At 40.3% G+C, this 22,024-nt stretch overlaps 1 protein-coding gene across 1 annotated transcript in view; it reads left to right on the forward strand.

The window, feature by feature from the left end:
• The first annotated feature begins 552 nt into the window (after positions 1 to 552).
• The window catches only part of CDC5L (cell division cycle 5 like), a 61,919-nt gene continuing 40,447 nt past the window's right edge, over positions 553 to 22,024 (forward strand). Inside the window, exons 1-8 of the mRNA XM_007972376.3 lie at positions 553 to 855; positions 3,236 to 3,339; positions 5,378 to 5,539; positions 6,141 to 6,268; positions 9,011 to 9,110; positions 16,033 to 16,251; positions 18,550 to 18,694; positions 20,648 to 20,836. Of these exons, the coding sequence (XP_007970567.1) occupies positions 811 to 855; positions 3,236 to 3,339; positions 5,378 to 5,539; positions 6,141 to 6,268; positions 9,011 to 9,110; positions 16,033 to 16,251; positions 18,550 to 18,694; positions 20,648 to 20,836 (1,092 nt within the window). The 5' untranslated portion in view covers positions 553 to 810. The remainder of the gene's footprint in view (positions 856 to 3,235; positions 3,340 to 5,377; positions 5,540 to 6,140; positions 6,269 to 9,010; positions 9,111 to 16,032; positions 16,252 to 18,549; positions 18,695 to 20,647; positions 20,837 to 22,024) is intronic.

A 22,024-nucleotide genomic window follows, 5' to 3' on the forward strand; every position in this document is an offset into this window, starting at 1 on the left:
GAGTTTTCTAATACCAGTGCATATCAATGGTATTATTAATCCAGACTGAGCGATGAATTAAAAACTCTGACGTGACGCTTCTGCGGGTTTCTGGAACAAGCATGCATCACCTGGGGACGGGGTGAAGTTGGCGTTGCCCTCCTTGCAATAATAGATGCTATTGTGTTGGAGCAGTTATTATGGATCAGATACTGTGCTGGGTCTATGATCTCATTTAGTCCTTACGACAATCCTGTGAGGTTGGCATTACTATGTTCTCTATTTTACAGGTTAGGAAACTGAGCCTTAAATAAACTACTGGCTTTTCCTGAGTATTCTGTGAATAAATTCCTATTACTGAAATACTTAAAAGAGCTAGATTAATAAATTAACAAAGCCCTCTTCGTAGCAACTGTGCTGAAATTCCACACGCGTGTCGTTCCCAGCCTCTGCCACTCGGTGACGTTACGATCAATCCCACCACTTTGTTCCCAGCCAAGCTCCACCGCCGCTATCTCGCGAGAGCCGTAGTTTCTTCCATTCGGTTTTGGACATGCGCGGGGCGTAAGGCGCTTTGGCCAGAGTGGTTTGATGGTTTTTTGTCAGTCTTCCTACCGCTGAGCTTCCACAAGACACTTTTTCCCTTTCAGCCACCCCAGATCTCGCGAGACTTGCTTACTGCTTTCCTCCTCCCACCTTGCGCCTGCGCAGGTCTTCAAAGCAGAAGGTCGCGCTTGGAGGAAGTGGCGGCTTTGAGTCCCGTGGCCCAAGCGCCGTTACTACTTCTCGGAAGCTCCTGTCGGCTGCTTGCCGAGATACCCTGCCGCCAAGATGCCTCGAATTATGATCAAGGGGGGCGTGTGGAGGAACACCGAGGTAAGTCTCCTTTTCCCGCCGTCCGCTGCCCTCCGCTCCCCTCTAGCAGCTTGTGCGCACGCGCGTGGAGCTTGGGTAGGCGAGGAGGAGACCCTGTGGGATCTGCGTGGAGGGCAGCCTGGGGGCGGGCCCGCGGGGCCCTTTCCGTGTGTCGGGGCCCTTTCCGTGTGTCCGGCCCCGTGTTGTGCAAGCGCCAGTGGGACAGGGACCGTGATGTAACCACCTGGCTACTTAGCTCCAAGCTTACTTGTTAGGCCCTTAGTGAACTTTTGTTGACTTGAATACGCCCCCTCCCACCCCCGCGTCCCTGGAGGAACTCAGAGTTCCATCTCAGCGAGATGGTCCCCTGGGGCATCATCCACTCCGGGCATCACGACTCTGTCCGATACTCAGAAATAAAGAAGTTGCCGTGGCCACAACTTTGTTTCTTCATTGACTTCCTTGCAGAGGGGAAGCAGTTTGAGTACCAGGTTCAGAGAGCCTGTTTATGCCCGCGTCTCTCTGGTTACCTGTTATCAGGGTATAACCTATCTGCCATCCCGACAGATCCCAAGGTCTGGCTCTTTCTGTCACTGCCTTTGCCTGGATGGAAGCCAGAAAGGAAAAACTGCTTAGGATAGTCTCTGCTTCCAGAAACGTAGTGGATAGTGCCATTGGTTAGCCAAAGGGCAGTAGAGTGGGAGTGAAATAGAAATTAGATTTTAGTGCATTTTGTGTTCAGAGTGTACCGAATTTATCAGTTTCTGGAGCACATCATATCTTTTCATGCTCCGTGTCTTTTTTTCGTTAAATTTTATGCCTTCTTTTTTCTACGTCTTTTGCCTTCCTAGCACTTGACATCTTTATGATCATCCTTCAAACGTAGTTCAGAAACACTTATTGGAATCTTTGTAAGAGTTGGTTGCACCCCCGGTATTCTCATGGTACCTTTTTCTTCCGTTTGTTAAAGCTTGCTTTGTCTTTTTGTAAGCATCACATCCTCTATGTAGTACTGGTTAAGTTTCTGAACTTCTGAGAGCCTCAGTTTTCTAATTTCTCTAAATTGGGATAATAATACTTACCTCACTCGAGGATTACACGAGTTAATACGTTTGGAATATTTAGAACAGAGTAGGGCACATAGTAGCCTCTGAGTAAGTGCTGGTTGCTCTTTCACCTCACCAGATGGCATTGCGAGAGGACCAGGTCTTGGTATCCCTAGAACCTAGGACAGTAACCAACATGAAGTAGGTTGCTTGACAGGTGTTTGCAGAATGAATCAAGTAGAGTAGGTATCTGCTGTATCTGTTTAGTTGAAAATGTGTTTAAGTGTAGTAGTACTGCAACCGAGTTACAAATACAGACAGTGAAAACTGCCTCAGCTTGCTCCGAGGGAAGCAGTCTGTTTAAATTTGAGAAGAGACGATTTCTGAGGGAGAGACAGATAAAAAATCAAGTAACAGTAGGATTCCTATGCAGTGGTCAAAGCTCTGCAGTCTTTTTAAAACATCTTTGATCATGGGAGATGCAGAGGATGGAGTGGGGTATCTCAAGAAGCATGTACCTCAAATGCAATGTGGCCAAAAAAGCCTAGAAGTAAAATCGCCCAAGTACATGCGTCTATGACTCCATTAACCTTCTTGTCTGTGACTTGGCTTGCCAGGCTGCCTTGAGATTGGTGCATTCCACGTTGTGATGGTGAAATGGTATCCAGAGGCGGGGGGTCTCTGGAGGGTCTCTGGAAGGAGAGCTGACTGGTGGGGTTGGGGTAGAAATATTTAATTCTTAGGTTAGACCTGAGATGTGGATTCTTGGGTCATAAGTGGGGTTAAGGGACTGGCGGGGAAATGCCATGTGTAAACTTGAAACAGGAGGCTTGGACTGGAGAATGCATTCACCAGAGTCCCAACTTGCTTCTTGAGGCCTGGATATGTCCTGTTTGATAAGACCTTTCCCGAAGACCTGTTTCAAGGCAGATGTTGCGGAAGTGTTTTTTGAGTGACTATAAATGAATGAGTTATATCTTTTTGTTGTTGTTGTGTTTTTTAGTTGTCCTTTTTGAAGAGAAGGACAGCCACACGTTGAAGAATACTTTTTCTTAATCTTTGTTGTAAAGTAGGGTTTCTCAGATTGGGCTATTCCCATTCCCGATTTATTGAAGAGTGTGGTGTAAGGGTGGGTAGATGTCTTTCTAAGGGATTTCTTCTTAATTTCTTAATTCTTGGTTGCTGTTTATTATTATAGTTAATGAGGTTTTCATCCTTAGTCTTTTAACCTAGGGGGTGTGAATGTGCATGTTATGTGTCTGTCTCTCCAACAGCCCTATCAGAGTTAATTTAAATTTTGTGTTTTCTCACTTTGAGTTTTGTGACTGAATGTACTCTTTGGCAAATTTTTTTAGGATGAAATTCTGAAAGCAGCGGTAATGAAATATGGGAAAAACCAGTGGTCTAGGATTGCCTCATTGCTGCATAGAAAATCAGCAAAGCAGTGCAAAGCCAGATGGTATGTACCAGTTTAATAAGTGGAAAACAGAAAAGGAGCTTAATTGTGATGATGGAAAATGTCAGCTCTGTGAACCTTATCAAAGAAAGCAGACATCATGATATAACAAGGCATGGAGTGGGAGATGGAATTTGGATTTTTGACTTAGCTGTCACTTTCTTCCTGTGTAATCTTAGGCAAGCCATTTTTCTATCCCTCTCCCCTGCCCTTGTTTTCTCCCAATTAGGGATAATAATACTTGGTCTTAACTGATAGAGATGTGAGGTGTCATCTAAATGGGTTAATGTATTTGAGAGTGCTTTGTGAAGCATGCAAAGTCTATTTTCAGGGACAGATGAGCCCCAGCTTGTAAATTAATTGTGTTCTAAATGTGCATAAGTTAGCTGTTTTAGAACTTACTTTCTCAAAGAAATAAGTGATAATGGCTGATTTTCCAAAAGAGCCTATAGTAGTTGAGTTTCCTCATAATGCAGTTGAAATATTATATATTTTATAGTTAATATGTTATATATTAAGCATATTTAATATGTTATATATGTTAAAACATAAGCCAGCCCTGAGCCTGTGGTGTCACCTTTTTTTTATTTTTATTTTTTGAGACGGAGTCTCACTCTGTTGCCCAGGCTGGAGTGCAGTGCCGTGATCTCGGCTCACTGCAAGCTTCGCTTCCTGGGTTCATGCCGTTCTCCTGCCTCAGCCTCCCCAGTAGCTGGGACTACAGGCTTCTGCCACCATTCCCTGCTACTTTTTTGTATTTTAGTAGAGACGGAGTTTCACCGTGTTAGCCAGGATGGTCTCAGTCTTCTGACCTCGTGATTCACCCGCCTCGGCCTCCCGAAGTGCTGGGATTACAGGTGTGAGCCTCCGCGCCCGGCTAGTGTCACCTCTTAAATGATAGGATAGTGGACACGTGAAGCTATTTAGTGTGTTCTTAGCATGAATTATTTAGCACCATCCCCCAACTCATGTGGCGTTAGGAAAATACTTTGGATTGTACAAGAATGACCTAATTTCCTCGGCACCTGTGTAGGGGAAAGGATCAGAATGTAGAGATTGGCCAGGTGTGGTGACTCACATCTGTAAGCCTAGCACTTTGGGAGGCCAAGGCTGGGATCACCTGAGGCCAGGAGTTTGAGACCAGCCTGGCCAACATGGTGAAAACCCCATCTCTACTAAAAATACAAAAATTAGCCAGGCGTGGTGGCTACTTGGGAGGCTGAAGTGGGAGGATCGGTTGAACCCAGGAGGTGGAGGTTGCAGTGAGCTGAGATGGTGCCACTGCACTCTAGCCTTGGTGACAGAACGAGGCTTTTTTCCATCTCAGAAAAAAAAAGAATGTAGAAATTGCCTGTTAAAGAGGAATATGATTTTTAGGCTGAAGAAATGGTTCCGATTTCTGTTAGTCTTAGTGGTACCAGTTCCCGCTCTCATATTTGGTAGGACGTAAGTCCTGTTTGCCTGCCTATCATCCAGCTAAGTAGACTGGATGGAAAAGGTGTGCTGGGTGGGGAATTAGGAAAGACGGAGGGGATGTCGTAGTAGTTTTACTTAAATTTTAAAACATATCGAATGAAAGGATACGGTGAATTTAGTGAGTGTAAGTCAGATGCTTAAAGAAATAAGCCTTGGTGTGAGAACCAAAGCATGAGAAAATAGTATGAAAACTGGAAACACTGTAAAAAACGTGAGGTTGTATTGTCTTCCAAATATTTCAAAATTTCTAGAAAAGTGTAAAAATAAATAAATACAAATGATAGTTGAGAAAGAAAGCATATGATCATGATACAGTGAAGTAACCTTTTTTAACCATTACTAATCTTGCATAATTAAAATAAAATAGAATGTGATGAGATGGGGAATATTGGCTGGGGTAAGTGTGACCACACAGCAAATATTCTGTTGTCAAAAAGAACAGTTTTAGTAATTGAAGGATGAGAGCATTTGTTTTTCAGACACTAGAAGTCAGTGTATCCATTGTGCAAATTCGATGTTTATGCCGGGTAACTGACTAATATATAAAATGATCTATTTTTAATAGGTATGAATGGCTGGATCCAAGCATTAAGAAGACAGAATGGTCCAGAGAAGAAGAGGAAAAACTCTTGCACTTGGCCAAGTTGATGCCAACTCAGTGGAGGACCATTGCTCCAATCATTGGAAGAACAGCGGCCCAGTGCTTAGAACACTATGAATTTCTTCTGTAAGTGAATCTTCAGAAAGAGCATAGAATATATGTATATGTTCTGAAAGAGGCTGAATAAACTTTGAGTATTTTTTCTCTTTAAACTTTTAATTATGGATATGAGTAAAGCCAAAGCTAAAGCCATTGGATAATATTTTCCAAATCTCAGATGGTTGATCAAAATTATGCCTTCTATTGTATACTTCCTAAAATAATTTAAAAGATTTATACAAGTCATGCATGTTCATCATAGAAAATCCGGGGAAAAAATAGTAAAAGAGCAAATAAAAGTCACCCATAATCACACTGCTAAGAATTAACTACTGGAACATTTTGGTTCTTTACTAGTAGTTTTTTTTTTTTAAATTTGTATGGCTGTACTGCATTTGTGACTAGGATCTGTTTGGGTCCTATTTCAGAGTGGTTGAAACCAGTCACTGAAAGTAACAAATTTTAATATCATTTCTTTCAGATGAAGTGATAGTAAAAAGGCTTTATGTTGTTAAAGCCCATCCACTGTTTTCTTAGGGGGGAAAAAGAGTGTCAGAACTTGGAAATCTGGTAATTTTAACACTAAATGGTATTATAGTGTGAGTAACTCCTCTGGGCTTTTTTCTAGGGATAAAGCTGCCCAAAGAGACAATGAGGAGGAAACAACAGATGATCCACGAAAACTTAAACCTGGAGAAATAGATCCAAATCCAGAAACAAAACCAGCGCGGCCTGATCCAATAGATATGGATGAGGGTGAGTGTATGCTTTGAGGAATTTATTTCTTTGGTAACTGTAAACTCCTCTGGCCTTTTTGTAACTCTTTTAGTTCCTTTCTGAACTCCTCTACTTTAGAATTCTTTTTTTTTTTTTTTTCTGAGACAAGGTCTTGCTCTGTTACCCAGGCTGGAATAAAGTGGCACAGTCATGGTTCACTGCAGTTTTGACCTCCTGGGCTTAAGCAGTCCTCCCACCGCAGCCTCCTGAGTGGTTGAGACTACAGATTTATGCCACCATACCTGGCTCATTTTTAAATTTTTCTGTAGAGTTGGGATCTCCCTGTGTTACCCAGGCTGGTCTCAAACTCCTGGGCTTAAGCTATCCTCCCTTTTCTGCCTCCCAAAGTGTTGAGATTATAGGTGTGAGCCACTGTACCTGGCCCCCAATTCTGTCAGCGGTGTTCTTATTCTAAGTATCTTTCCAAATATGTCCAGTGTTTTCTGTTATAGAGTAGTTGCTTTTTCTGAACAGTGCCCCTTCATCTTCTGTTTCTTAAGTTCAGTTAATTAAGCAGTGTTACTGGGTGTGGTGGTGTGTACCTGTAGTGCTAGCTGCTAAGGAAGTTGAGATGGGTCGATCTCTTTAGCCCAGGAGTTGAAGGCCAGTCTGGGTATCATAACCTCTTGAGCCTAGATAGAAGTTGGAGGCCAGCCTGGGCAACATGACACCCTGTCTTTAAAATTGATAGTGTGATTCTATTGTGTAGATTTTTCAGAGGCTAGAGGTGAGCCCTTGAGGATTCTGTTTCTCATTCCTATTCCACAGAGACAGACAACAAGTCTCAGTCCTCCTTTTAATTACTTATTTGACTATAGGCAAGTTATTTATTCTGTGTGAGAAGGCAACACTGTGAGACAGTGATGGAGACTTAACAGTGATTCTGTGAGGTATTGAATCAGGGATTCCACAATAGAAAGTATATGGAATCAACTTAAGTGTCCATTAATGGGTGAATGGGTAAAGAAAATGTGGGCTGGGCATGGTGGCTCACGCCTGTAATCCCAGCACTTTGGGAGGCTGAGGTGGGCAGATCACTTGAGCCCAGGAGTTCAAGACCAGCCTGACCAACAAGGTGAAACCTTGCCTCTATAAAAAATACAAAAATTAGCCAGGTATGGTAGCGCATGCCTGTAGATCCAGCTACTGGGGAGGCTGAGGTGGGAGAATCACTTGAGCCCAGGAGGCTGAGTTTGCCGTGAACCGAGATCAAGCTACTGCACTCCAGCCTGGGCAACAGAGCAGGACCCTGTCTCAAAAAAAAAAAAAAAAAAAAGGTGGTACACACACACACACACGAATACTATTTGGTCATAAAAAGCAATGAAATCACGTCATTTGCAGTAACATGGATGGACTAGAAGTCATTATGTTAAGTGAAATAAGCCAGGCATAGAGAGACAAATACTGCATGTTTTCCCTCATATGTGGCAGCTAAAAGCGTTGATCTCATGGAGGTAGAGAATAGAGTGATAGATGCCAGAGGCTGGGTATGGTGTGTGGGTGGGAGAGTAGGATGAAGAGAGGTTGGTTAATGGGTACAAACATAGATGGAAAGAAACAAGTTATAATGTTTGATAGCAGAATAATTGGGTGACTATAGTTAGTAATGATGTATTACATATTTCATAGTAGCTGGAAGAGAGGGCTGAAATAAATACTCAAGGTGATGGATACCCCAGATACCCTGACTTGATCATTATACATTCTATGCATGTAACAAACTCTCATGTGTACCCTATAAATGTGTAAAGTATGATGTATCAGTTAACAGAATCAGGAATTGGATTTTCAACCCGTGTGTACCACCTATTAGCTGTTTGACCTTACACAAATCATAAAATCTCTCTGAGCTTTAATTCCCTTTCTTGCTAGATGGGGAATCTTAATACCTGCTTTACCTTAGCAGGGTTGTTGTGAAGCCCTCAGTGAATATTTGTTGAGTTTCTGAAATGTAAACTTTGAATGTAGTGGTTCCCAAAGGCAGACTGTGGCTAGGCCGGCTGCATCATTATCACAGGGGGAGCATTTAAAAATAGAAATATCAGGGCTTCTCCTGTGTCTACTGAGACAGTACATCTGGGGTGGTGTGGGAGGCAAGGGAAGAGCAGTTATCTTGGAATCTGAGTATTTTACAAGTTCCCATGTGATTTAATTGGACAGCCTTGCATAGGAATTGTTCTAAGGCATCAATAGTGGCATGTATTATTCTGTTCTATAGAGCCATGAAAAATGTATTGGAGGAGATAAATTGTTCTGAGGGGGAAAAAAGTATCTAATGATAGCAATTCTCTCATAATTAAATAGTTTTTACCCTGTTTCACAATTTGTGCTGTGCCAGTTAGTTGATGATAATGAAGGATACAATAATTGTAGCTGCTGTTTAATGAATACTTGCTGGATGCTTTACATACTTCATTTTACTTAGCTCTTCTGAAAATCCTTGTGAAATAGGAATTGTTATTCCAATTTTATAGGGAAACATGCTTAGGGAGGGTAAGTAAGTGACTAAGGTCACATAGCTAGCAAGTGGTGGGCCTGATTTTTAACCTAGGTTCTTTGACTTCAAAACTCAAGCTGTTTCCATTATGCTACACCATAAAATCAGTATTTATTTTTTTCTCATTTTGAGCAATAGAGTGTCTGTCTCTTACATACCTCGCTTCTAAAGTATGTAAGAACTAAGAAAATACTTAGTTTTTCTTCTTTTAATTTTGGCAGATGAACTTGAGATGCTTTCAGAAGCCAGAGCCCGCTTGGCTAATACTCAGGGAAAGAAGGCCAAGAGGAAAGCAAGAGAAAAGCAATTGGAAGAAGCAAGGTATGTGTGTATATAGGAATAAAAAGCGAAGTGTTTTTCTCCTGTAACGATCAACACAGAATAATACTTCTGTGACCAGATATGTGTTTTGTTTTGTTTTTTTCCCGCCCCACCAGCAAGCAGGCAGTCAATTCTGCAGTGGATAGCTGGGTGTCCTCTAATTCAGTTAATTCTAATACTGTCTTTCTGGAGATAGCTCCATATCTTACAGGTTGAGGACTTAGTCCCACAAGACTGAACCCCAGTTTTGATGCTGACCCTAAGCCCCAGGTTATTTTGCTTGTGTTTGTGACCATTGAGCCAGGTTCCACTGCCCCCTCCTCGGGTTCCATTCATTTGCTAGAGGGCTCACAGAACTCAGGGAAACACCCACATTTACTGGTTTATTACAAAGGATATTTTAAGGATACAAATTAACTTTCACATGAAGAGACACATAGGGTGAAGCCTGGAAGGGTCCTGAGTGCAGGCGCTTATGTCCCATTGAAGCTGGGGTATGCAACCCTCTCAGCAAGTGGGTGTGTTCTTGTTCACCTTTTTGGAAGCCCCCATGTATTTGGCTGCTCACAAGTTCTCCAGACCCTGTCCTTTTGGGTTTTTATGGAGGCTTCATTAAATAGGCAAGATTCATTACATCATTGGCCATTGCTTATCAACTCAATCTTCAGCCCTTCTCCCCTCTCCTGAGGTTGGAGGTGGGGAGCTGAAAGTCCCAACCCCTCTAGTCCTGCTGTGGTCTTTCTGGTGACTGCCAGCTATCAGTCAACTCATTAACATGCAGAAAGACACTTATCACTTGGAAGAGTCCCAGGATTTTAGGAGTTGTATTGTTGGAAACACGGATGAAGACCAAATACGTTATTTCACAGTGTCACAGTGTGCTTGTCTCCATTCACAGTTCAATAATTATTCTAGGCATCCTTAGGACCAATAAAACTGCATGATTTATTAACCCTGTTAGGTGAATGATAATTGGAATTGTCCAGTTCCCATTTCACTAGTATTCTTTACCTTCTTTATTTCTCTGAAAATATCTTGTGTTTTTTTCTCCTAACCATTTCAGAATAGTTACAGAAAACCATATTTCAAAAAAAATTTAAGCTATGGCAGAAGTAATGCCCAGTTTATCCAGTATGTTGAGTGTGTTCTGTTGGCATATGAAACCTTCATTTGTTGTAGCTATTTTGGAGTCAGATGACTGTAGGACGCACAAGATTATGTGTCTTTTGTATGACTGCCAATTAGTTACTTTCCTTGATTGGTATTGGAAAGGCACTGGCTGTGAAACAGGAAACTTGGCTGAACAAAGAGGGAATTAATGAGCCTAGAACCAAATTTTAGGTCCTCATAGAAATCTGTATTTAAAAAGTAAATGAATATATATTACACATTGTCTTTCACCCAGGATTTTCTTCTCTTTCCCCTTTTTCCTTTTGGCTAAGTCCATGATATCAGTTCTAATAGCCCAGAAACCAGGATGACGACACTTAAAGAGCAAATCTGGACTGCGTAACAGCTTATTAGCTTCTGAGATTCAGGCCCTAGAATAACCTCTGTATCCTATAGAGTGCCCCTTGTGGCCCCCAGGTTGGCCTGCTGGTTCTTCTTGACCTGATGACTGGCATTGTGTTGTAATTAATGGCTTTGAAGTGCCAGATCTTGGGATGGAGGATTTTTTAAAGCCTCAGGATGCATGTTGACAGAGCTGGCCCATTGCTAGCCTAGAATAGTTAGCTTATTTGGGGGTATTAGCTGCCTGGGACAGTAAACAGAAACCAAGAGGAGGTACTAACTTTTCTACCATTCTTGGCCACCTCTCTATTCTGTGTACTCTTTAGAGTTAGGTACTGTGAGTAAGGTTGAAAAAAAATCACTTTTCCATTTTTATCCATAGTTGTAGGGGACCAAATTTTTAGAGCCCTTTAACCATGTGGTTTGGGCCAGGGACACAGCAAATGCATATGTGAAAAATCTCCAAGTGTGGCTAGCATTGATTGCTTTAAATAAAATTTGCAGATTTTAATTTACCCTATAATTTCTTGTAGGCATTCTTGTAGAATCTACACATCTTTATAAGTTATATTGTAACAGGCTGGATTGGCCTCTATGCAAAGTGCAGTACAGGGCTATTTGCTTTAAAATGTTAAATTACAAATCTACCTTACAACTTAAAGCAGTTTTTTATTGATTATAAAAGTAACACATTTTTCCTTCCAGTATTGTTAATGTTCTCATTTTGGGACATAGGTGATATAATGCTATATGGCTTGGTTATATTCATTTAGCATTATGATGTAAAGGTTTTCTAATGTGGTTTGAAGTCTTTATTTCCATTATTTATAAATGAAATTACTTTACAATTTGAAATATATTTTTCTAAACCTTTCTCTCTCTCAACATAGATGTGCATTTATGTGTATATATGTACACAAACATTTATACAAAGTTGGATCATACTGTAGTTCTAATGAGAAGTCAGCTGTAAATCTTACTGAGATTTCCTTGTAAGTGTTGAATGATTTTTGTCATACTGTTTTTAATTTTAATTTTAATTTTTTTTAAGAGAAGGTCTTTGTTGCCTAGGCTGTAGTGCAGAGTTCACTGCAGCCCTGAACACCTGGGCTCAAGCAGTCCTTTGCCTTAGCTCCCTGAGTAGCTGCATCTACAGATGCACACCACCATTCCCACCTAAATAAAAAAAAAATTTTTTTGTCGAGACGGAGTCTTGCTGTGTTGCCCAGGCTGGTCTTGAACTCCTGACCTCAAGCTATTCTCTTTTCTTGGCCTCCCAAAGTGCTGGGATTGCAGGTGCGAGCCACTGTGACTGGTTTGTCTTACTGCTTTTAAATATTCTCGTCTTTGACGTTCAATATTTTTAATATGATGTGTCTGTTTGTAGATTTCTTTTTGTTTGTCTTACTTGGAGTTCATTGAGCTTACTGGATATGTAGATTAATGTTTTTCAATAAATTTTTCAAAATTTCAGCCATTATGTATCTGCAAATATTTAATTCTGCTACTTTCACTTGTCTCCTTTTGGTACCCCTGTTATGCTTATGTTGGTGCATTTAATAGTGCCACATATTTCTCTGAGGCTCTATTCATATTTCTTCATTCTTTTTCTCTGTTTAGATTGCATAATTGTTACTGCTCTGTCTTAAAGTTTGTTAATTCTTCTGCCAGTACACATCTACTGTTGAGCCTCTTCAGTGAAGTTTACATTTCAGCTTTGTACTTTGTTTTGTTTTGTTTTTTTTGAGACAGAATCTCGCTCTGTCACCAGGTTGGAGTGCAGTGGTGCGATCTAGGCTCACTGCAAGCTCCGCCTCCTGGGTTCACGCCATTTTCCTGCCTCAGCCTCCTGAGTAGCTGGGATTACAGGCACCCGCCACCACGCCCGGCTAATTTTTTGTAGTTTTAGTAGAGACGGGGTTTCACCATGTTGGCCAGGATGGTCTCGGTCTCTTGACCTCGTGATCTGCCCACCTTGGCCTCCCAAAGTGCTGGGATTACAGGCGTGAGCCACCGTGCCCAGCCTGTACTTTTTTTTTTTCTTTTAGACAGCTTTGCTCTGTCACCCTGGCTGTAGTGCAGTGGCATGATCTCTGCTCACTGCAACCTCCACCTGCCGGGTTCAAGCGATTCTCCTGCCTCAGCCTCCCTTGTAGCTGGGACTACAGGCGTGTGCCACCATACTTGGCTGATTTTTGTATTTTTAGTAGAGAGAATTTCACCAAGTTGGCTAGGCTGGTCTCAAACTCCTGACCTCAGGTAATCCGCCCGCCTCGACCTTCCAAAGTGCTGGGATTACAGTGTGAGCCACCACGCCTGGCCACTTTATTTTTTTTTAAATTAAATAAATTTTTTTTCATTTTTGTTATTTCATTCCCTTTCTAAGTTAGCTGATCAGCTTTGTGCTTTTCAATTTGAGAATTTCCATTTGTTTCTTTTTAAGCATTTTTATCTCTTTACTCATATTCTCTATTTGATGCAACATTGTTATCATACTTTCCTTTACTTGGTTTTCTTTTGTTCTTGGAACATAATGGCTACTTTCAAGTCTGTTAATCTGACATCTGGTTGCACTGTCAGGCAGTTTCTGTTGCTTGCAGTTTTTCTAGCATTTGGGTCATTCTTTCCTGTTTCTTTGCATGTCTTAAATTTCTTGTTGGAAACGAGACATTTAAGATGATATATTGTAGCAATTTTGGGTAATTCCCCAGCCTTCATTTATTATTTGCTTGTTTACTTGTTTGGTGACTGGTTTATTTTATTTTATTTTATGTTTTTGAGATGGAGTCTCGCTCTGTCACCCAGACTGGAGTGCAGTGGCATGATCTCGACTCACTGCAACCTCTGCCTCCTGGGTTCAAGTAGGTCTCTTGCTTCAGCCTCCAGAGTAGCTGGGATTACAGGCACTCTCTACCGTGCCTGGCTAATTTTTATGTTTTTAATAGAGACAGGGTTTCCCCATGTTGGCCAGGCTGGTCTTGAATTCCTGACCTCAGATGATCCACCTGCCTTGGCCTCCCAAAGTCCTGGGATTACAGGCATGAGCCAGCGTGTCTGGCCAATTTTAGTCTATCTAATTCTTCCCTTCCCTCCTGTGAGAAATGTGAAGCATCTGATGTTGCTCCCCAGGGAGGCAGTCTTGTGTATGCTCACAGACACCCTGAGATGGCATGGTTTGGGCAGGGCTCTCTTTGACGTTCCTTTCCCTGTTAAGTTTTGCTGATTGCCAGCTGTTTGCTGTGTTTTCAACAATGTCTTGGGGCATAAGTTGCACTACAAATTGATCCAGTCAAATTTGGGCTCCTTTCAAGGGACGCTTCCTGATGTCAATGTTTGAGATTTATTCTCACCCCGGGAGGGCTCCTCCCAGCTCTTATTCCCTGTTTGTCTCTGGCAAACTAGTAGGCCTACAGATTCACTGATATCTCCATTGAGTCTGTCAAGTTTTTTCCCAGCTTGCCTTTTACCAGAACTTCCACTGTTTTTGAGAGTGCCCTTAGGCTTGAACTTCTCTACACTCTGTTGCAAATGAAGTCCTTTTGTTTGAGGAGAAATGTGGAGCTCAGTTCTATGTCCTGCTTCTTCCCCAGGGCTCTGACAGGGCATGTCTCCAAGTGACAGCCCTACTTTATTAGCTGAGTGTTTGGTGGGAAGTCGGGGATGGACAGCAGCCCAAGGTTTCCTTGGCTTGCCCTCCCTGTCCACGCCCAGTGTGGAACCCTCACAGGCTATCAGGGCTCCAGTATTCTCAGCAGCATTGTGTCCAAAGCTAGGACTTCTGTTTGGGTGGAGGAAGGAAGGCTGCTTCTCAGCCACTCTTGATGGAACTTTGCCACCAGAAATACTGATGTCCTGCTCCTCCTGGAATGAAAGCCCTTCTGCTGGGAGCTGGAGGGTAGAAGGAGCCCTGGGTTCTTGGCTGCACTTGTGTGGAGTGGTGTCTCTGTTTCTCTGAGCTGGGGGGAAGGAGGGAGTGGGTCTTGATTTAAATATTATATTCTCGTGTTTCTTACTGAGTTTAAGTAGATTTTCTTGATTTAATGTTTATATAGTTGCTGTATCTGCTTCAGATCCTCTTCAGAGACTTCAGTTGGTTGTTTTTAAAATATATATAATTTTTACCATTCTTCCTGGGTAGTGAGTTTATGGAGTTCCTCATGCTGTCATGCTGGAAGTTACTCATAGATACTGTTTTGTAACTTGTTTTCCATCTTTAATATTGTGAATAGCTTTTCTTATGAAATCATTACAGTTATAGCAACATAGGAAGATTAAAAAAAGTAAAAATTAAATGGAATTCCACTCTCCAATGACTATCATTATTAATATTTTTGTGGACGTGCTTTGATAGATACGCATACAGTTCTTACGTGTTGCTCTGTAACATGTCAACTTTCTAACATTTTTTACACAGTGGTATGTTCTGGGCCTCTTTCCATGTCAGAGTAGATTTATAGCCTTTTAAAAGTTATGTACATGTCTGTATAATGTCTTATAAATTCATTTAATTTCTTACTGATAGATGTTTAGATTGTATCCAGTTATCCACTATTATAAACAGTGCTTAGTGAACAGCTTTGTAGTTAAGTCCTTGCTCATGGTCTAACTTATTTCCTTAGGCTAAAGACTAAGGAGTGAAATTACTGCTCAAAAAATATGAAAATCTTTAGGCTGTGAATGGGTATTTCTAACTTCTCTTTGGGAAAAGATGCACCAATATACTTTTTCATTATCAGTGAAGCAGACTGTCCATTTTTTGCAGCCTTGCCATTAAAACAAAGAACTGAATGGTATTAATTAGATATGCACAAATGTTACTTGTTAATTTAATTTGTGATTCTTTAATTGTTAAGTAAAACTTTCGTCATTTTAGCTGCCTGCATTGTTTACTTTGTGAACTGTTTCCTTTTGCTCTTTTTACACCCTTTGAGTGCATTTAAAAAAAAAAAAAACCTTTTCTTTATATTTAATCATCATACTAGTTGCAAATATTTTTTCCTAGTATTTGCCTTTTAATTTCATTTATAAATTTTCATAGTGCTACAATTAGAAGTTTTGTATCTCAAAGCTATTCAGTGTGCAGGTGAGTGGACTAAAAGGAAAAAAAAAAGCTGTTGATTTTTTTCTTTTGCCATTTATTTAATTTATATTTGCTAAGTACATTTCCATCCAGAAATAAGATATATATTTACTTGTAGTTCCTTTTGGTTTTTCTTTTTGCCTTATTGTGTGCATGTGTGTGTGCACCTTTAAATTAAAACTAGGATTTGTTTTGGTGAATGATGTGAGGTAATGATTTAAATAAATATTTCTTCCCTAAATAAATAGATAGTGTTTTTTTAACTGTATGGGATAATTTGTCCCTGCCACATGGCGGATGATTTTCAGAGTGATTTTGCATTCTTTTCAGACGTCTTGCTGCCCTCCAAAAAAGAAGAGAACTTCGAGCAGCTGGCATAGAAATTCAGAAGAAAAGAAAAAGGAAGAGAGGAGTTGATTATAATGCTGAAATCCCATTTGAAAAAAAGCCTGCCCTTGGTTTTTATGATACTTCCGAGGAAAACTACCAAGCTCTTGACGCAGATTTCAGGAAATTAAGACAACAGGATCTTGATGGGGAGCTAAGATCGTAAGTTGCCTTTCTGATTTTGGAAATGGAAAGGAATAGTAGGAGGAGTCTTACGAAGGGCGAAGTATTATCCTTGTCAGAGCCAGATTTTTATTATTTATTTAAAATTCTTTTAAAATTAATTTTTTTTTGAGACAGGGTCTTGCTGTGTTGTCCAGGCTGGAGTACAGTGGTACAAACATGACTTACTGAAGACTTGACCTCCTGGGCTCAAGCAATCCTCCCACCTCAGCCTCCTGAGTAGCTAGGCCTTCAGGTGCACACCACCACACCTAGATAATTTTTTTTTTTGTTTTGTAGGGTGGGATCTCCTTTTATTGTCCAGGCTGGTCTCAAACTCCTGGGCTCAAGCGATCCTCCTTGAAGTGTTGGGATTATAGGCATCAGTTACTGTGCCTGGTCTAGATTTTTATTAGTACAATGTGGCCTACATATGGTTTTATTTATTTAATGGATTCATCTTTCTGAGAAAATCAGGGACTCTGGCTATCATGTTTTTAGCACAGAATGCTGTTTTGGCTCTTAAGTTGAAGTGCGTGACTCTTAATTGACTGTTTACTCTTTGAATCACATCTTAACTTTTAGGTACTTTTATGAGTAGGTTAGTTTCACTGGTGGCTGAGGAATCTGTCAAAATTGAGTCTGGTTTTTTAGTCTTTAAAAAAATTTGTTTTTTTTTAAGACAAAGTCTCACTCTTTCACCCAGGCTAGAGTACAGTGACATGATCACAGCTCACTGTATCTTCCACCTCCCAGGCTCAAGTGATCCTTCCACCTCAACCTCCCAAGTAGCTGGGACTACAGATGTGTGCCACCATGACTGGCTAATTTTTTATTTTTTGTAGAGAGGTGGGTCTTGCCATATTATCCATGCTGGCCTTAAACTCCTAGGCTCAAACTGTCCTCCCTTTGCCTCTCTCACAAAGTGTTGGGATTACAGGCATGAGTCACCACGCCCGGCCCTTTTAGTCTTTTCTAGTGAAAAATTTTGTTTTTATTAAGTTGAAATTAAAAGAAAACACTACTGATCCTTTCACTCGATGGGATTGATACACTTTTATAAAATCTTTATGTTTTAGAAGATAGCAGATTTTCCCTATTTCTTGAGATTTTTAGTTTCTTTAAATCTCATCTGAATATTGTAGGGAAAGTATTTTATGGTTGTCAAGGATTTTTTAAAGTTTTCTGCTCTGTTGACCTTTAATTTCTGTTGATATGAATTGTTACAAAACAACAGCTATCAGCTGTTGTAAAATAGGATTTTCTTAGATGTACTTCATTGTATTTATTCCTCAAATTAGGACTTTGCTTTAGGTAGGCTGTACAAATAAAGAGACGGAACAGGAAAACTATTCATTTGGAAGGAGTACTAAGTGGGGGAGGCAAGAAAGACGCAGAAGGGGAGGAGGTATTCCTGGAGCTTTGAAAGACTGCTTCGAGCCTGTCTTTAGGCTTCTTAATCATGTTTAGATGTCGCTTGTCAGTATTAAAACAGCCTTTTTAAAAAAATTGTGAATTTTAAGAGTCATGACAATTTAGTAAGTTTTAAAGGGAAATTTAAATACTATATTTTAATATTATTTCTTTCATACACATAGTCCTTTTTACATACTTGTCATACTTTTTCCTATGTGCACACACATTTTCATTGAATGTTCATAATATAGGAATAGTTTTTCTTTTGACATTATGTGGAATGTTTTGCTTATCACAGTCTTCATACTTATATGTTTTAATATTTAGTACTTCAATTAGGGTATGTTATTAATAATTTTATTGCTATTCTGAGTTTGCTTTTATCTTGAATATAGTAAGTAATGGTGTAGGGGACCACTTAATGCATATTGTTTTTGCCTTTTTTTAGTTCTTTTCTTTTCTTTTCTTTTTTTTTTTTTTGAGATGGAGTCTTTCTCTATCGCCCAGGCTGGAGTATAGTGGCAGGATCTCAGCTCACTGCAACCTCCGCCTCCCAGGTTCTAATGATTCTCCTGCCTCAGCCTCCGAGTAGCTGGGATTACAGGCACACGCCACTACGCCTGGCTAATTTTTGTATTTTTAGTAGAGACGAGATTTCGCCACGTTGGCCTGGCTGGTCTCGCACTCCTGACCTCAGGTAATCCACCCACCTTGGCCTCCCAAAGTGTTGGGATTACAGGCGTGAGCCCCTGCACCTGGCTTTTTTAGTTATTTTCTTAGAAATGAGGTTGTTTGTTCAAAGGGTATGAGTATTTGTATGAATTTTAATGTTTTTGCCTATATGTAACTTACAAATGTCTTTTCTACCTTGATCCATGACAGTGAAAAAGAAGGAAGAGATAGAAAAAAAGACAAACAGCATTTGAAAAGGAAAAAAGAATCTGATTTACCATCAGCTATTCTTCAAACTAGTGGTGTTTCTGAATTTACTAAAAAGAGAAGCAAACTAGTACTTCCTGCCCCTCAGGTAATCTGATAAAAGCAAATTTTTCACTATGTGAATTTATATGCTTATATCATTTATTCAGCAAATGTTTGAAGGCCTGTGTGCCTGATTTGTGCTGGATGCTCTTAAGAAATTCACAGTTTAATGGGTAAGACACACATAAAAACAAGTAATTGTGGGCTGGCTGCGGTGGCTCACGCCTGTTGTTTTAGCACTTTGGGAGACTAGGACGGGCAGATCACCTGAGGTCAGGAGTTCAAGACAGCAGGAGTTCCTGCCCAGCGTGGTGAAACCCTGTCTCTACTGAAAATACAAAAATTAGCTGGGCGTGGTGGCACACACCTGTAATCCCAGCTACTTAGGAGGCTGAGTCGGGAGAATCACTGGAACCCTGGAGGTGGAGGTCTCAGTGAGCCAAGATCGTGCCTCTGCACTTCAGCCTGGGTGACAGAATGAGACTCTGTCTAAAAAAAAAAAAGAAAAAGAAAAACCCACAAGTAATTGTGGTATAGTATAATAAGATAGCTTCAGCTTCTCTGTATAAATTATTGTATCAGGTCTTAACCTCTCATATGATGGTTTGGTAAGTAATCGTCAGCTCTTAACATTTTGTCAACAGGTTAGGATTTTAGGCTGCTTTTTTGTAGCTGACAAGGGTAAAGGTGTGGTTTGGCTTTGTGGACTTTAAGCTACCTTCTCCCAGGGAATGTTTTGTTGTGTTATGCTTGTCTTTTTTGAGACAACAGTTACGAAAATCAATGTGGGAGTTGTGGAGAAAAGATACAAACATTCTTTCATTCAGCTTATTACAGGCTGTATTCTTTTTACTTATTCTAGTTGATCTGAAACATGGGACCTTAGAGTAACCCTTTTTTTTTTTTATGAGACTGAGTCTCGCTCTGTCGCCAGGCTGGAGTACAGTGGCGCCATCTAGGCTCACTGCAACCTCTGCCTTCCGGGTTCAAGTGATTCTCCTGCCTCAGTCTTCTAAGTAGCTGGGACTACAGGCGTGCGCCACCATGCCCAGCTAATTTTTGTGTTTTTAGTAGAGACAGGGTTTCACCATATTGGCCAGGATGGTCTCGATTTCTTGACCTCCTGATCTACTCGCCTCGGCCTCCCAAAGTGCTGGGATTATAGGTGTGAGCCACTGTGCCTAGCTAACCTTTTTTTTTTTTTTTTCTGTTTTGAGTAGTACAGCTTTGTAGAATTGGACAGATTTAATGGTGCAGAAGAAAGGACTTAGGAGACCAGAAGAACTCTTTTCCCCTGTGAGCACATTGGCTGCATCAACACAAGATTCTTGGGCATAAACTAATTTTGTCGTATCCTGACATTCCTAGTGGGGATATTTATTAAATTGAAATTTTGTCTTTAATTTTTTTCTTAGTACACCTTAGGATATTTATTTTGGTAAAATTACTAACACAACACCTTTAGATTTTCTTAGGGATCTTGTGGCTCACTGGACTATTTCTGTGCGATATTTTAATTGGTTTTCAGTCTTCCTCCTCCAATTTTGTATAAATACTGCTATTTTACATTCTTGGTACATTGATACGTTGATTTGAAAGAATTTCAGTATAGAGATACAGCCTTTGTAGCTTGATTTTATATCAAATGTGAATTTTCCCCTCACATTCTGTAAGGAAGACTTTAAAGTTATATTATGGAAACTTTTCAAAGCCACAAAAAAGATGAGTACTACCGTGAACCCCTGATACTAATCACACAGCTTTAGCAATTCGTTTTTCTGGAATATGGAAATTTAAAGATGTGTCAGCTCTCAGTTAAAATAGGGTTTTTTTTTTTTTTTTTAAAAAGACAGTTTTGCTGTGTTGCCCAGGTTGGTCCCGAACTCCTGGGCTCAAACAGTTTGCCCTCCTCGGCCTCCCAGAGTGTTGGGATTACAAATGTGAGCCACTGTGCCCGGCCTCAGTTAAAATGTTGCTTACTATAATTGTGTCCTTTTAGATTTCAGATGCAGAACTCCAGGAAGTTGTAAAAGTAGGCCAAGCGAGTGAAATTGCACGTCAAACTGCCGAGGAATCTGGCATAACAAACTCTGCTTCCAGTACACTTTTGTCTGAGTACAATGTCACCAACAACAGCATTGCTCTTAGAACACCACGAACACCAGCTTCCCAGGACAGAATTCTGCAGGTAAGGTGTCACGTAGTAGAATGAGCCTTTTACTTTGTTTATTGTCCTTAGAAGTATCATGCGGGAGAACTAAGTGGTTTGGTTGTGTTTCTTTTAGTGTAAATGGTTTGAAACTGAGTCCTGAATGCATAGATCTTGCAACATTTCTGTAGTAGAGAAGCTAAATAGATTCAGCAATAAGTTTTATTTTCTCATTTATTAATTTGTAACATTTTGAAGCCAACCCTTCTACCTTCATTAGTCTTTTGTACCTGTCAGTAAAGCATAGTTTTGTAAAATTTCGCATTGCCTACCAATCCTAGGAAGAAATACTTCCTTGCATTTCTGTACTTAGCTTCGCATAGTGTGCCTGCAATTCTGCTTTCTTCCCTCTCTCTAACACATGGGGTAGACACAGCTTTGTGTGTTCCTGGGGTATCTGTATACCAGAGAATATCCAAACCTACAAAACATAGTTGGGTCTTTTGGTACTCTTACATCTCATTTCCTCGTCTCTGATAGTCAGGAATATAATTTTAAGGTTTTGATTCAAGGCAAACGATTGTGTAAGGCTTAGCAAGAAAAACAGTTGTGCCCCTCATCTATAGAGGTACTTGTTACAACCCTTTGTTTTACTTTTACCGTTTAAGATTTGGGCATTTACTCGTTGACCATTTTCAGTTTTGGGCATTATCTGTTGTTTTTCCATATATAATTTGACATTTGGCTTTCACACCCTCTGTGTCCGTCATGCATACATTTTCTGTTCCCCTATTGTCTGTTATAATTTGGTTAGCTTTATATTCTTGGTTTATCTTACAACTCTGTAAATCCTATTCATTGCTAAACCATGAATTACCTTATAATTTGTGTAAGTTATACAAATATGTAATACTCTTACATATAGTATGTAATCTATAGCATACCATTTTGCTTTGCGGTATAGTATTTTGTTTTTCTTGGAGTTAATACTTGTTTTATTCAGTTGCTAAGTTTTTTGACTAAGCCTTAATTCAACTCTAGACTACGCTGGCTGTGTCAGTTTTCTCTAACCTGTGCTGACTTCAGATATTCTTATCTCTTTGAAGAAGTCTTTCTTAGAACTTCCGAATGTTCTTGCCTGGAGTGATTTTTCTTCAGGGCTTGTTTATGGCTTGTTCTTTTGATTTCCCTTCACTGTCACCCTAGAGAGTCCCTTGGATCCTGTCT

Source organism: Chlorocebus sabaeus, chromosome 17 (genome assembly GCF_047675955.1).
Source record: "Chlorocebus sabaeus isolate Y175 chromosome 17, mChlSab1.0.hap1, whole genome shotgun sequence".
Classification (NCBI taxonomy): Eukaryota; Metazoa; Chordata; class Mammalia; order Primates; family Cercopithecidae; genus Chlorocebus; species Chlorocebus sabaeus.